The sequence below is a fragment of the Ricinus communis genome, chromosome 1 (assembly GCF_019578655.1).
Source record: "Ricinus communis isolate WT05 ecotype wild-type chromosome 1, ASM1957865v1, whole genome shotgun sequence".
NCBI classification, from domain to species: Eukaryota; Viridiplantae; Streptophyta; class Magnoliopsida; order Malpighiales; family Euphorbiaceae; genus Ricinus; species Ricinus communis.
The window spans coordinates 8,580,016-8,594,665 of record NC_063256.1 but is presented as its reverse complement, the minus strand read 5'-3'; the positions used below and the strand labels follow the sequence as shown (position 1 = coordinate 8,594,665).

The 14,650-nt window shown below is 36.9% G+C and overlaps 4 protein-coding genes across 5 annotated transcripts; 2 read left to right on the top strand and 2 right to left on the bottom strand.

The window, feature by feature from the left end:
• The first annotated feature begins 256 nt into the window (after positions 1-256).
• LOC8267324 (peptidyl-prolyl cis-trans isomerase CYP21-4) lies at positions 257-4,465 on the top strand. Its single transcript, XM_015716854.3, has 8 exons — positions 257-416; positions 554-736; positions 821-860; positions 1,053-1,103; positions 1,777-1,862; positions 3,312-3,449; positions 3,568-3,718; positions 4,050-4,465. The coding sequence occupies exons 2-8, from the start codon at positions 585-587 to the stop codon at positions 4,134-4,136; spliced, it is 705 nt and encodes a 234-aa protein (XP_015572340.1). The 5' UTR covers positions 257-416; positions 554-584; the 3' UTR covers positions 4,137-4,465.
• On the bottom strand, positions 4,436-6,356 carry LOC8267325 (pentatricopeptide repeat-containing protein At1g02370, mitochondrial). Its single transcript, XM_002515219.4, has 2 exons — positions 6,084-6,356; positions 4,436-5,990 (listed from the first exon to the last, which is right to left on the bottom strand). The coding sequence occupies exons 1-2, from the start codon at positions 6,354-6,356 to the stop codon at positions 4,749-4,751; spliced, it is 1,515 nt and encodes a 504-aa protein (XP_002515265.1). The 3' UTR covers positions 4,436-4,748.
• A 129-nt stretch (positions 6,357-6,485) lies between these two features.
• On the top strand, positions 6,486-8,776 carry LOC8267326 (beta-carotene isomerase D27, chloroplastic). Of its 2 annotated transcripts, none has more exons than XM_048376525.1 (8): positions 6,486-6,665; positions 6,732-6,824; positions 7,187-7,265; positions 7,388-7,483; positions 7,563-7,654; positions 7,795-7,875; positions 7,975-8,043; positions 8,376-8,776. In XM_048376525.1, exons 1-8 carry the CDS (start codon positions 6,486-6,488, stop codon positions 8,502-8,504), a joined length of 819 nt encoding a protein of 272 aa, XP_048232482.1. In that variant the 3' UTR covers positions 8,505-8,776. The 2 variants fall into 2 exon arrangements, with proteins under 2 accessions (XP_048232482.1, XP_002515266.1); XM_002515220.4 differs by having other exon boundaries at positions 7,187-7,291; positions 7,388-7,487.
• Positions 8,777-9,248: 472 nt separating this feature from the next.
• LOC8267327 (DEAD-box ATP-dependent RNA helicase 24) lies at positions 9,249-13,704 on the bottom strand. The gene is made up of 5 exons (XM_002515221.4): positions 12,821-13,704; positions 11,220-12,448; positions 10,370-10,409; positions 9,597-10,062; positions 9,249-9,491 (listed from the first exon to the last, which is right to left on the bottom strand). Exons 1-5 carry the CDS (start codon positions 13,407-13,409, stop codon positions 9,440-9,442), a joined length of 2,376 nt encoding a protein of 791 aa, XP_002515267.1. The 5' UTR covers positions 13,410-13,704; the 3' UTR covers positions 9,249-9,439.
• Positions 13,705-14,650: the final 946 nt, after the last annotated feature.

Here is a 14,650-nt window from a genome sequence, read left to right as displayed (position 1 = left end):
ATTTTAAATTAAAAATTGAAATTATACAAATATCGGCTGTCGTGTTGAATTATCGGACAGAATCTTAATCCAATGTTTTCCTTACCAGTCAAAGTTCCAAATAGCAAATCCCTGATAATTCGCTAGCCGGCGGGCTGCGCTATTTATTAAACGCTATAATCGGGCTTCAAACCCGGTTCAATAAATAATAGCAGGCCTTGAGGCGCGAATTAATTGGATTTTAACCCGGCCCAATAAAGCGCTGAAATCTTTGAAAATAATAAACGAGAAGAAAAAAAAAAGAAAAAGAAAATAAGGATATTAAAGAGTAGAACTGAAATCGAAAATTTAAAACCAAAAAAGAAAGAAGAAGAAATCATCCATTTCCACCAGAAAGTTACAATATCAACAAAACCGTCAAGTAATCGCACGAACAGGTAAACTCGACTTAAAATTAAATTATAAAAGAATTAATCTGTTTGGTTTAATCATGAAATATAGATCTTGAATCTCAATTTTGAAATCCAAAAGACTGTGTTTACTTGATATAGTTTTTGAATTGTAAATTTTTCAGGTTGTATTTGTATTCTGGAGTGTTGTTAAAGATGGCAAGGATCAAACCTCAAGCACTTCTGCTACAAAGCAAAAAGAAGAAAGCACCGAGTCGAATAAGCCCCGTTACTATAATCCTTTGCTCATTAATTATTTTATTATCTCTCTTTTTCTTGTATTCTACATACAGACACTGGTCCTTAAGGTTTGTTTTGTTCTCTGATTTTTATTTATTTATTGTAAATTTTCCATAATTGGAATAAAAATTATATTTATAACTTGTTTTTAGGTCAAGACTCCAATCTGAAAGTGTCAACTCAGGCTTTGAGGTTATATCTAATTAGCAACCTTATCCATTTCTTCTTTTCTAGGTTTTGAAGATATATCAGTAATTTCCCTATGAACAAGAAAACCTCTACTTGTGCATATATTTCTTAACTAGTTTTACGTATTTATTTTTTTAGTTTTTTTATAAGGTTGATTTTTCCTTATCAGATTTTAGCTTTTTTGTGGTGATGTAGGGTGACAATGCTTTTGCGAGAACAAAGAAGTCTGATCTCCCAAAATATGCAGTATGTCCTTTTCTTTTTTAAGCTTGGGCTTAGCCACTTAACTTCTTTTACTTGTTTTCTATTGAAAGCATTTTGCCAGGGTGAGCATTGCTATTGTGTTATGTTGGTTTATGGGTGTACAAGTATTGGAGCTTTATCAATATGGGGTTAAACATTACAGCTATTATTGTTGGTATCTATAGTTTTTCTACAGGAAATGTGACAAGAAACTATGTTGTATAGTTTTTGGTGAATTTTATTTTCTTTAGGTGGTGGTTAGTGAGTTTTATGAATTCTTGCTATGCTATATTGGACTAATAGCTTAATATGCTTCTCATCCATTTTTATTGAAAGATTTGGAGAGAATACATTAATTGGTGGTGGCGCCTATCTGAATTTAGTACCATGCAAAGCACACATCTTTATTGAAAGAAATGGTATTGAAAAGGGATTTTGTTATTGGAGTTCAGTTACTAGCTTAGGGTCGAAGTACTCTAAAACTCTTTTATAGAGTTACAAACTTTTAGTTTTAGTTGAAGAGGTCAGCTTCAGAATCATTGCATTGTTATGGGAATTCAGTCGGGTCACCCATTTCTTTTCTTTGGTATTATCACTTCTCAATTTCTGTGCATTTTATTTGAGATTGCAGGTTTGATTTGTAATGTAACTTTCTGTATTTTCATTTTATTACTAGGTTTTGAATACATCCAAAGGCTTTATAACAGTGGAACTTTTCAAGGATGGATCTTTTGATGTTGTTGACAAGTTCATTGACTTGTGGTGAGTACTAGAATAGCCACTTATTTTGACCTTTTGGCAAAATGGATCATATATAGCTCATGTCGCAAAAATTATCATATTCTCTTTTCATTGTAGAGTGCCAACATTAGGAGGTAATTTATTTCTGTGCATTTTAATTGCAATATCGCTCGTCTTAATGGAGAATTCTGCACTATATTATTGGGTCAATAAATATCATATATGGTGGGTTTGAGAGTAAAGGTACAATGTGAAATTGGGTAACCATGAAAATACTTGGGAAAGATTAATTAGAGGTCTATGCTTTTTCTATGATCACATTTTTCTTTTACATGTATAATTTTGCTAAAACTAGGGCTGCATAGGTTTCTTAGTTTTATGAATAGGTTTCTTTATTAAAAGTATTTGTTCTATGCATATTATGGTTATCCTCGTTTTTTCCTGCCTCTCCTTTATTTGGCATGATCACTTCTATTGACTATCATCATTGACAAGAGAGGGGTGTGGAAAGTGTGATGCATAGTGGATGCAGTTCCTTAGCATAACTAGTTATTGAGGGCTCTGTTTAAACTTTCTTTTTTCCTCTCTTGCATGGGAGGCGAGTTATGTTATGTTATGTAGAAAGCTGGAAGGATCAACTATTTCCTTAATTTCAATGCATGATAGCTGCAGAATGGCATCCTGCAAGGCTGCAACATAAATGTTGTCCTTGTTTGGGTTTATCTATACTTCCTAGCTAGTGCTTGATATGGCAGCAATAATCTTATGCAGTAATCACCATTGAAAGGTTTTGATCTACGTGCATATATTAGAATTAATACATGCAACCAAGATTCAGAGCACATTGTTTACATGTATAACTTTTGCTAAAACTAGGGCTGCGTAGGTCTCTTAGTTTTATGAATAGGTTTCTTTATTAAAAGTATTTGTCCTATGCATATTATGGGTAACCTCTTTTTTTCCTGCCTCTCCTTTATTTGGCATGTAATTTTGATCACTTCTATTGGCTATCATCATTGACAAGAGATGGGGTGTGGAAAGTGTGATGCATAGTGGATGCAGTTCCTTAGCAGAACTAGTCATTGGGGGCTCTGTTTAAACTTTCTTTTTCCTCTCCTGCATGGGAGGTGAGTTAGTTATGTAGAAAGCTGGAAGGATCAACTATTTCCTTAAAACCAATGCATGATAGCTGCAGAACGGCATCCTGCAAGGCTGCAACATAAATGTTGTCCTTGTTTGGGTTTATCTATACTTCCTAGCTAGCGCTTGATGTCGCATCAATAGTCTTATGCAGTAATCACTAATGAAAGGTTTTGATCTATGTGCATATATTACAATTAATACGAGCAACCAAGATTCAAAGCACATTGTTTACATGTTATGGTTGGACAAGATTGAAAGTAGCACATCATGAAAACATCTTAGAAAGAATGTTGCTCATAGGATTACGTTTTGCAATTGTTTCTGCAGTAAAAGTGGGCACTTCAAGCAGATGCCTTTTCGTCATGTCATAAAGCATTATGTGATTCAAGCAGGGGATGCTGATAATCATGGGGCTGCAGAAGATTGGACTTTGAAGGGGAAGCGTTACAGTCAACTCGATACAAGGTTTCTGCTCTCAATAATTTTATTTCTTCTCCTTCATTTTTCATCCATTCTATGGGTTGCTGCATTGCATGTTTTATGAGTTCTTAGTGATAAGTGGATTTTGGTGTTATTCAACCAGTTTGAAGCATGAGGCATTCATGCTCGGAACTTCCAAGGCAAAACATGATGAGAAAACATTTGAGCTCTTCATTACAACTGCACCAATCCCGGATCTGACTGAGAAGTTGATAGTTTTTGGACGGGTCGTTAAAGGAGAAGATGTTGTTCAGGTGAAACAACTTTGTTTTCTTTCTAGTAGTTATTATATGTGTAGGATTCTCATTCTTTCCGCTCTATCCATTTTCATATATCATATTTTCTTATTGATGCTATGGCCAAGAGACATTATTACACTGCAATTATCAATATCTCAAACATATAGGCATAAAATCATTTTATCTTTGTGGAATCAGAATTATATGTTGCTCCATTATGGGGTTATCTCATACCTGACTGGATAAGCTTGCTCTGGGAAATTATGTTGCTATCTAGTTTACTGGTTAATGCTAAAGGGTTGTGTTTGTGATTGCTAATTATGTTCATGAACGATGTGTTTGCCAGGAAATTGAAGAGGTGGATACAGATGAATATTTTAAGCCTAAATCTCATATAAAGATCATCAATGTGACTCTAAAGGACGAAATCTGAGGCTGTTCCGATGAGAAGATGTGTCTTTTTAATTGCATTTTGGTTAGATTCCACTTTCTACATGCCATGTTTCTGCCAGACTTGTAATATGAAAAGTGTGCATTTGGGGACCCTGTCATCAGCTCGAGGAATTGTTTCAGGATGAAGATCAATACGGGTTCAAGCAATTTTAAATTGGCATGTGTAGACTGATATCAATTCTATTTGGCATTTTTTCATATCAGGCTGGATCGTACACTAAATTACATTGTATAACAAGTTGATGCAATCTTTACTTGAAAATATTGAGGAAAAGGGGGAAAAGAAGAAGAAAATGAATTTTTGATGAATGTCTATTATTGTGATTAAAGTTTTCCGCCTGGCTTTAATTTAAAACATTGCTCTTTTCATCTAATTTCTTCTTTCTTTATCCTTTTTCTTGGCCTCTTCCGTGAATTTGTTGAAGTGAAGAATTTGCAAACAGCATGTCTAATCCACAAATTAACCGCTGAAAGGTTGTTGCTTCGATGACTAAAGAAAAGGTTGTTGCGCATCTGATGGATCAAATTTGACATCAACCAACTTCTAAAGGTTGACGACAACAATTTCTTCTGAGAACCCAATAATTGTTATTCATTTGGGACAGACACTTTCAAGCAAGTACTCAAGCTCATCGCTAATTTCAATATTATCTTCCTCCAGCCTCTGCCGCATCTCAGGAGCCAGTTTGCCAGCAGCTATGTAAGTCTTAAGCAGCAAACTGTAGACACTGGAATTGAGACAATTAATATGCTTCAAAATCTTGGAGAGCTTCTCAGCCCCATCAACATCTTTCTCTGTGCGGAAATAATCAAAATACGCATTCACTGTTTCTTGAAGCGGCTTCCACTCATGCTTCTCAGATTCAGAAAAAGCTGCTCTCATATGCTTCAAAGCCAAGTCGAGCTGATGAATCTTCAAGAAGAAAAGCATAAACCTCTCTCGAGCCTTGAAGAAAGGTCCTCTAGTCCTCTTAAGGGCATCATCAAATATCAATTCAGCTTCTTCATACATGTCGTGCTGTAGAAATACCCTTATAGCAACATTTGCTATCCTCATATCATAATTAGTGCATCCAGATTCCCACTCCCTGAAACACTTTGCAACACCCTCAACATCTTTCAATTTGGCAAGTGCCTGAAGCATCACAAGGTAACTCAAATTGTTAATCATATTAAAGCTTGATTTCAGCAATCCCCACACTCGATTGACCTCATTTGAATTACCAGTACCGGCATATATGCTAATCAGAAAATGATAAGCCTCCCGATTCCGAAAACCCATTATTGCCTCTAATTTTTTAAGAGCTGATTCAGCTTTCTCAAAAATACCAGCCTTGAGATAAATTGTAGCCAAATTACTGTAAGTCGTCCACTGCAAATTATCCTTACCGCCATCATTTACGATCTCACGAAGAACCCTGTCTACCCCCTGAAAATCATTCAAACATCCATAACTCTGCATCCAAATATTATAAGTAAAAGAACACGGAGAAACTTTCCTCTTCTTCATCTCATCTACTAAAGGAGGGACTTTCTCAGGTTGGCCTAATCTCATGTACATTGACATGAGATTGTTAAAAGGTAAAGAAGAGTAAAGAAACTTTTTTTCATCCATTTCTTGAAAAAGAGCTAATGCCTTATCAGACATAAGTTCCTTACAATAACAATTCAAAAGAGCTCCATAACTCGTGTGGTGATTTTTGGCAGAAGGTGAAAGTCCATTAAAGTAATCCTCAGCTGCAGCTATACCTCTGGCTTTTCCTATAAGATCTAATCGTATTGCACGGTCTGCGTAAGAAAAATTCATTTTCCGCTTCTCCATCCATTCCATTATCTGTGTATTCATCATTCAAAATAAACGATTCAAAAAAAAAAAACAAATTAAAAAGAAAACCAACAGCCAAAATTATAAAAGTACAGTACAGACCTCAAAGGCGTGATCGAATCTTCGATACTTTCGTAGCTCTCTAATGCAACGAGAGAGTTCTATTTTAGTTATTGTTTTTCCTTCCATTATGTGCTCATTTAACGTCCTTGATACACTGCCTCCCGTCGCTCCTAAAGCCGACAGTTTATGATACAGCTTTTCCGATTGTCGCGGAGAAACCACAGCTGGAGGAACCGCGGCCTCCGCTGTGGAGAAGCGCTGCCTTGATGGACATGATGCGGTCAGTATCAGTCGGCAAGGGTTTTTCTTCATGTCGTGCAAGATTCTGGTTGATAAAATTGGGGGGTTGTGCTAGGGCTTTAGTACTCCTTCGGGAAGATTCAAGTCAGCCGAAACGACAGCGTATTTTCGGAACAGAAAACGCACCGTTTTGGCTTAAACATGATGCCGTTATCTCGTTTCTGCTTCAGTGTAACAGAAAAAAGCAGTTGTTTTCAAATGAAGCCATTGGCTCTGCTTCGTCCTCTATCAATCTCCGTTTCACCACCGTCACGCCTTAAACTACCTCGGCTCTTCAATCGTAGCTTTCGCATCTCGTGTTCCTCTCTTCAATCAGAGCCGGTTCGTGTTTTTCTTCGATCATTTATTAACTTTAGTTTTGAAACTTCTAATTTTACTTTTCTACAGGAAAAGACCGAAGATGTGGGTACAAGATCGGAATACAAGCCTGGATTTTTTGATGATTTCTTCCTCACTCTGTTTCGAAACAAAATGGTTGCGGTAAATACAATCTAGTCTTAAATAAGCAAATTTTTTCTTCTTCTTCATCTTCTTCTAATTCTTATCTTTTTGGGATTATAATATATAACATATTATCGGCATTAAATCATGTGTAAGAGCTCAACTTACTCAATTAATTGTTGAATCAGATAAATTTTGACACGATTTCATTTCTTTCAAAAAAAAAATTTGAGTTGAGGTATCAAGTATTTGCAACTATGAGGCTCCTAAACATGAAAATGGAGTAAATCGAATCCTTGAACTACAGAATTTTTAGACAGTGGAATCGCAATTAATTTTGGTAGAGTTGGTTAAAAAAATTTGATGTAATTATTCGCGCTTTCTGTTAAGGAGGATAACAGGAAGTTGGATGGGATTCAGAGAAGGCAGGATATGATGGATTAATTGAAGTAGCAAATCGCCTCATGTTGACAGGCACAAGTAATGCCGATACTAGAGACGCTGCAGTATGCTGGATTCTTCTTTCTTTCGAGTTTTTCTTTTTCTTTAACAATCAGCGTCTGCGTGATATTTAAGTTTTTAAGAATGTTGGCCTGAAACAGGTGCGGATATTAAGATCATTGTTTCCTCCACTTCTGTTAGATCTTTACAAATTGCTCATATCTCCTTTAGGAGAAGGCAAAGTAGCTGCTATAATGGTCGGTGAGTGAACTCGTCATTTCTACTTTAGAGGTATTTCCTGAGCTTGTGACATTAAAGCCTCTTCTTAAATTACAGCAAGGGTGACTGCTATTACTTGTCAATGGCTTATGGGCACATGCACTGTTAATTCTATAGACCTTCCTGATGGATCATCGTGTGAGAGTGGGGTAATTATCCAACATTTGTATTCTTCTGATGCAATGGAAGTACCAGTATTTTTGCCTGCAAAACTCACGATTTAGGGTTTAGGCTGTCCATGAACTAAATTTTGGTTGATTAGTCTGTCTTTTTTAATTTTTTAATGAAGGTTTTTGTAGAAAGATGCAAGTATTTAGAAGAAAGCAAGTGCGTAGGTATATGTGTCAATACATGTAAACTTCCAACGCAGGTAAATGATCTCCTCGAGTTCTGCTGCATGCGGACTTTTCTTTTCCCCAGAACCGTGTTTAACATACTCCGCTACTACTTATACAATTTCTTTATCTAGGCTTTCTTCAAGGATTACATGGGAGTGCCCCTACTTATGGAGCCAAACTTCACAGATTATAGTTGTCAGGTATCTTAGCATCTCCTTAGAATCTCTCTTCATTAATAGGAGAAAGTTAAGAAAATATAAGAAACAGGTTATGTCATATAAAAAATTGCAACCTTCGGAGCTTGGTTATTCTCAATTTCAATGAAGCAGGGGAAAAAAAATCTTTGTTCTCTGGATATTTAATAGATACAACTAATAGTTGCCAAGGAATTTTCTTGCAACCTTAATTCAAGACTTGCACTAATAATCAGAATTTTGCTGGCAAGAAGCTGTCTTTAGCCTGTCCTAAGAGGCCATTTATAATAAATGCAACTGCCGTGTATTTTGTTCTGAGCTTGATCTTAATGTGGCAGTTTAAATTTGGGGTGCTTCCTCCACAACCTGAAGATGATAGCACGCTCAAGGAACCTTGCCTTGAAGCCTGTCCAATTGCAAGTCGAAGGCAAGTTTCCCTAAACATAGCGCACTGTCCGAAAGCATAAATGCTCATTGTTTAATTAAGAGCTGACCAGTGTCTCTTGAAATTATTCGAAAAGCATCCTCTTCTGCCTAATCAGTCATCTGTAATCTGGTAAGTTTAGAAGCAGACGGTCAATATAAGCACGGATTGCAATTCTGCCTGCCTGATCAGATACTATTTTGCTGTAATACAAGAGAGATAATACGGGCGTGTGTGCGTGAGAGAGAGAGAGAGAGAGCAGTGTATGGCACTCACCAATTTGGGCTCTATATAAAATGTACGGGTTTTTCTCCATCCATTAGCTTCACCACGTGTGAGCAGAATCCTTGACTAAGTTTTATCAGTACCAAGGCCACATGAGAACAGCATTTGATAAAAAGTATATTATATCCCTGCTATAACTTGATCATACCAAGGAGCAAAACTAAAAGCATAAGTGGCCCCCCTTCTTTATCCATAGAAACCAAATGAAACTCTCAAGTGCACTGAAGATGGTTTCACTTATTTTAGACATCTACAATGAAGAATCCATGGCTCAGATGCATTTTTGTGAAACCAACTTCAATTCACTTGGCTCAGATGCATAGCCACAATAAACAAGATATCCATGGTCTGCATTTTACCAAGTAAAAATTGATACCTAGAATGAAGATCGAGTCCCACCATTATTCAGTAAATTAAAATAATTTAAAATGAAAGAATGATTTTTGAAAATTTACAACAAATCCACAAAACTAATTGATCGTATGACTATCTTGCTAACGAATTTACTAACCAAAAATCTAATTTTCATATTGATAATTATGCAATGAGTATAACTTTGGAAGATCTAATAAAATGTAAATCATACAAGAGTTAGAACTAAACAACAAGCACATGAGTGAACTCATTAGGCATTTATAATCATACACATCTGCAGTCTTGTTTCTAGAGAAAGTTCTCATCCCTGGAGGGGTATCAATGGTCCCAACCAGATGGCCTCCGCCTCTCTCTACCCCTATCTCTAGAACTGCAAAAACAAAAACCACAAGTAAACCTAGTCAGCATTGAAAATGCAACTGATCTTTAAAAAAACACAGAGACAAAGCATGCGAACTGAAGTGGAAAAGTTAACCTTTCTGTGGTCTGACTAGGATTTCCTCTAGAGTTCTGAGTGGTTGTCTGAGTTCTATTAGGATCTCCACTAATTGAACCACCAGAGACAAAACCAGGTAGTGAGCTGGTTGTCCGAGTTCTATTAGCATCTCCACTGATTGAACCACCCGAGACAAAACCAGGTAGTGAGCTGGTTGTCTGAGTTATATTCAAGTCTCCACCAATTGAACCACCTGAGACAAATCCACGTAATGCTGGTCTGTTGTTGGCATAAGCACTCGGACTTTGAGAGTTTGAGGAAGCAGCAACAAAACTACTCTTGAATTGAGCCATCATCCCTGATCTCGCCGAGTTAACAGCAGTAGATCGACTAGGAACAGCCTGAGATGTACTACTGGATTCTGGATTATAGCCAATACCAAGACCAAAATCCACTCCACGCACACCTCGACCAACTCCAGCCCTGCCTCTACCCTTTTTCCCAGCTGCACGTGCAAACAATGTGCGAGGTTTAATAATCAAGAAGAACTGGCTTAAAGAAAAAGGATCCATACAAATAGATATAACACTACAGCTTAACCCCTAACGGAAGCTCAATATGAAATTGCAAGACAAAGTTCAGGCATGCGTTTTCGAAGCAGAAAATGAAAAAGAACAGTCCCTTGATATATTTTCAGAATAAAATACAAGATGTGCTATCATTAACCAGAAACCCATTTAATTAGCAAACAATTGCAGCATGTCAGAGATTCCCTTAAGCATATAAACTGCAAAATAAAAAGAAAAGCATACCTCCTTTTCTTGCATCACGTTTGGACCTGAATCTCCCATCCTAAAGATTTACATGGTAAACATCACTCTCAATAATCGTAGGTGTATTATAAATATGAGAGATACAAGAGAATAAGAATGAAATGGTGCCACTCTTAGCATTCATATACAAAGGCAAACTTTAAAATGCACAAGAAACAAGAATGGAAAACCACAATCATCTTTAATGTGATAATGCAACAGAAGACTTAAGAATCAACAGGGCTAAAACTTCTATAAATCAATCTACAAAGAAAATAAATACTTTTGGATACTCTATCCTATTGGGGTAGTTTGCTTACGTTTCTGAACTATCAACAAAATGACATTTAGGATATAGGCACTTTTACATCTTATAAGGCTTGTGTACAGGTCTTTATTTTATTTTTTTTGTTTTGGGGACAATACAGGCCTTGTTAATCTGCAACTAATAAGTTGCATCAAGAAGATCAATGAAATCTTGCAAATACCATGAAGACCTTATGCATGGTTGTTAATTTACTTTTCCTAGATTACTTGTTGGATTGAAGGGGGAGAGAGCAAGTGCCTGTCCTATTTCTTTTCACTTTTTGGTTATCATACAAAAGGTAGTGCATCCCAATTGTCTGATATACGGCTAATCATATAATCATCAATTAAACAAGAGTATAATGGATCAACTGAGTCAACTGGATTGTCATTTCTAACAGGCTGGACTAAGGTTTGAACTACCTCTATCGGATTCAATAAGATGAAGGAACCAACCATAGGGACAGCAATAATGCATCTAACCATGTCTGTAAACAACCTAGAAAAGCATCATATAGAAGGAAAAATATAAAGTAAAAATTACTTTCATAGCGAGGTCCATAAGTTCCCCGGAGACATTTTGCCCAGCAGCAATCAAACTGTTAACCAGTTCACCAGCAAAACGTGCTTCTTTCTGAGTAATAAGAGTGTATGCAGTCCCATCTTTGTCACCAGCACGACCAGTCCGACCAATACGATGCACATGCATGTCCATGTCTCTTGCGATATCAAAATTAACAACTGACTTGAGTGATTTGATGTCAAGTCCACGAGCAGCAACATCAGTTGCAATAAGAACATGATATACACCAGATTTAAATTTTTGTAAAATCTCCATCCGTGAAGCCTGGTCTTTGTCACCATGAAGAGCTGCAACTTTAAACCCCTTTTGAGCTAGTTGTGATTCAATCTCATCAACTGTGGCTTTTTTAGAAGCAAAAACTAGAACATCACCATCATCAATCATTCCAGGCAGCTTTTCAAAAAGCCAAGGTAATTTCTCAGCATCAGAAGGAATTACTTGAACAACCTGAGTGATATCTTCATTGGCCATTCCCACCTCCCCTACCGTAACTCTTATGGGATCACTGAGAATCTCTCGAGCTAACTTTTCAACCTTGCGGGGCATTGTAGCAGAAAAGAGTAAGGTCTGGCGATCAGGCCTAATCTGACCAACAATAGACCTTATCTGTGGCTCAAATCCTAAGTCAAACATCCGATCAGCCTCGTCCAGTACCAAATAAGTTGCTTTTGACATATTTAGTGCCTTCATCTTTAACAAGTCTATTAGTCTCCCTGGAGTAGCAACAACAATATCACATCCTGCCTTGAGTTCTTTAAACTGTTCAAGCTTAGACATTCCTCCATAGACAGCAGAGACACGTATCCCATGTGATTTAGAAAATTTCTTTGCTTCTAAATATATTTGGTGGGCTAATTCCCTAGTGGGTGCACAGATCACTCCAATTGGACCCTCTTCTTTCTGAAGTTCAGGCTGATCCATAATATGTACAATCATAGGAAGAACAAAAGCAGCAGTCTTACCAGAACCAGTTTTTGCTATGCCAATAATATCTCTACCAGAAAGCACAACAGGCAGCGCTTGACACTGTATTGAAGTAGGCTTCTCATAGCCTTGCTTCACAATAGCATTCATCAGTTGCATTGAAAAACTACAATCTTCAAAGGACTTAATTGGCCTAGGTACATCAAAACCTGAAACACGGATCGCCAAACTTTTGCGATACTCAGCAACATCCTGCTCACTCATCCCTGAATCAATTAGAGCACAAAATTTACAGTGTTAGACATGCTAAAAAATGAAATCCCTGAACAGAACACGGTAAATGTTTGGAGAATCAAAAAATATGTAAGAATTCAATTTGATTGAAGTGTATTTAGTCCATTCTCATGTTTGGAAAGCTCATAGTTGCTAGAATTCAACTCTTTCAACTCAGAAAAACAAGTAATTTTGAAAGGAATGAAACCATGCCAAAACTTACATGATAAGAAATGAATTGCAAATAATATATTCCTAGGAAGGCCTAAAGAAACACATTTATTTTAAACGAATAATTAAAAGTAAAAGCAGAAATAACAAGAACAAAATCAAATCAATTATAAAACAAACTTAGAAGAGGATACCTGAAATGGAGGGTTTCTCCTCATAAAAATCCTTATTAAACGGTTCATAATCAATCAAACTATGATCAAGAGGAGGAATAGGTTCAATCTTCTTTCTATCGAGAACAACTGGATTATCATCCGAATCATACTCCAACAATCCAGCATCCACAGCTTTCGCAGCTGCATAAACCTCCTCATCAGAATCATAACCAGCATGTAAAGCATCAGCTGCCAACGTCAGCCCTACATCTTTCTTCGCTTTTAAGAAACTCTCCATAGGATCGTTATCATCTTCATCGTCTCTATACTTCTCCGCCTTGTCCTTTGCTTTCGGGGGTGGCGCCGCCTTCATTTCCTCGTGTATTCCTTCCATGAAGGCGTCCAGAGGATCAATTTCATCATTTTCTTCAGCTCCGTTGCTTTCCTTGGCATTTTCATTTTCCTCGGCGTAATCGATTTCGTCAAGGTCTGTGTCTTCATAGTTGTCGTGGCTCCGGCGCGTCGAAGGAGGGACGTACAGGCGTTGTGGAGGTTGAGATTGCTCGAAGTTGTAAGTCTTTTGCCGGTTTATCCCGAATCCTTCGAATCCGAATTTCCGCTTTGACATTGCTTATCGGTTATGTTACGATTATGCAGAAAACAACTTCAAAACCCTAAGTTAGCATGTGAACTGGAAAGAGACAAAATTGACTTAATAAAACCCTAATCAAATGTTGAGCGTGAGGGGTTTAGGTTCCATTTTTTGTTTAGAGCTCGCTGATCCATTACAGAGACCAGAAGGTAATCATGAGGATACTGTAATTTTTTCTGGTTTGCCCCGACCCAGGAAAATTGCGTGTCGGGCGGGTCTGTTTAAGCTACAAACGGGCTCATAGGCTTCGACTTGGAGCTTAAGAAACATCTACCCGCATGCCATTTTAACGGTTGAAACCCGGCCTGGGCCTAAAAAGCTTGAACGTGATTGCCTGTTCAAGGTCTCAGAATTTAACAAGTGTCAACCCGGTTAGCTCCTGCCTTGTTTAAATTGGAAACCTTCCTCTCTCTCTCTTTTTCAGTCGGAAAAAAGTTAAATGGCAAGTAAAATTATTTGATTATAATGCAAAATAACCTTTTTCAGATTTATGTATTCATCTTTGATATATAAATATAATGCATAGGTATAACTTTCATACTTATTAAAATTATTGTATTAATAATATTATAATATTAAGTGATAATTAAAGGAAATAAAACAGAATCTTTACTCTCAATGTATTTTACGGAGGCTATGATACTTGTCATTGAATTTAAAATATTACCGTAGCTTTTATAGAGCCTGACAAATCTATATAACCAAAAGAGAGAAAAATAAGGAAAACAAATCCTGACAAACTTGAATAAATCAACTCCTATAAACTAATTTATTTAGACCTATTCTTTAGCTTCAACTAATTACCTAATAAATTCCTCCCTTTAAACTGACATATGCTAAACCAGCATCAATTTACTTCTCAGGACGTTGAACACCAAGCAAACCTTTAAGCTTCACAAACTGATCCAACTTAATAGGTTTAGTCATTATATCTCCCACTTGATCATTAGTTCAACAAAATGCTAACTTCACAGTTCCTGCACTTGATAAATTGCGTAGATAATGATATCTAACATCAATGTGTTTTGTCCTTCGATGCATAACTGGATTCCTGGATAGCTTAATTGATGAACTGTTATCACATATTATATCAATACAATTGCAGTCTTTGACGCCTAACTCTTTCAAAATTCCTTTCAGCCAGATGCAATGACACGCACAGGCAGTGGCAGCTACATATTCAGCCTCTGTAGATGAGAGAGTAACAATCCCTTGCT

Excerpts from the sequence above, each read along its gene's own strand:
- LOC8267324 (XM_015716854.3), top strand. The coding sequence starts at position 585 with ATGGCAAGGATCAAACCTCAAGCACTTCTGCTACAAAGCAAAAAGAAG. Across the intron at positions 1,104-1,776 it reads CTGATCTCCCAAAATATGCA|GTTTTGAATACATCCAAAGG; the intron begins GTATGTCCTTTT and ends TTTTATTACTAG. Across the intron at positions 3,719-4,049 it reads AAGGAGAAGATGTTGTTCAG|GAAATTGAAGAGGTGGATAC; the intron begins GTGAAACAACTT and ends TGTGTTTGCCAG.
- LOC8267325 (XM_002515219.4), bottom strand. The coding sequence starts at position 6,356 with ATGAAGAAAAACCCTTGCCGACTGATACTGACCGCATCATGTCCATCA. Across the intron at positions 5,991-6,083 it reads GATTCGATCACGCCTTTGAG|ATAATGGAATGGATGGAGAA; the intron begins GTCTGTACTGTA and ends ATGAATACACAG.
- LOC8267326 (XM_002515220.4), top strand. The coding sequence starts at position 6,486 with ATGATGCCGTTATCTCGTTTCTGCTTCAGTGTAACAGAAAAAAGCAGT. Across the intron at positions 6,666-6,731 it reads CCTCTCTTCAATCAGAGCCG|GAAAAGACCGAAGATGTGGG; the intron begins GTTCGTGTTTTT and ends ACTTTTCTACAG. Across the intron at positions 7,655-7,794 it reads GATCATCGTGTGAGAGTGGG|GTTTTTGTAGAAAGATGCAA; the intron begins GTAATTATCCAA and ends TTTTTAATGAAG.
- LOC8267327 (XM_002515221.4), bottom strand. The coding sequence starts at position 13,409 with ATGTCAAAGCGGAAATTCGGATTCGAAGGATTCGGGATAAACCGGCAA. Across the intron at positions 12,449-12,820 it reads GGAGAAACCCTCCATTTCAG|GGATGAGTGAGCAGGATGTT; the intron begins GTATCCTCTTCT and ends TAATTGATTCAG. Across the intron at positions 9,492-9,596 it reads CCTAGTCAGACCACAGAAAG|TTCTAGAGATAGGGGTAGAG; the intron begins GTTAACTTTTCC and ends TTGTTTTTGCAG.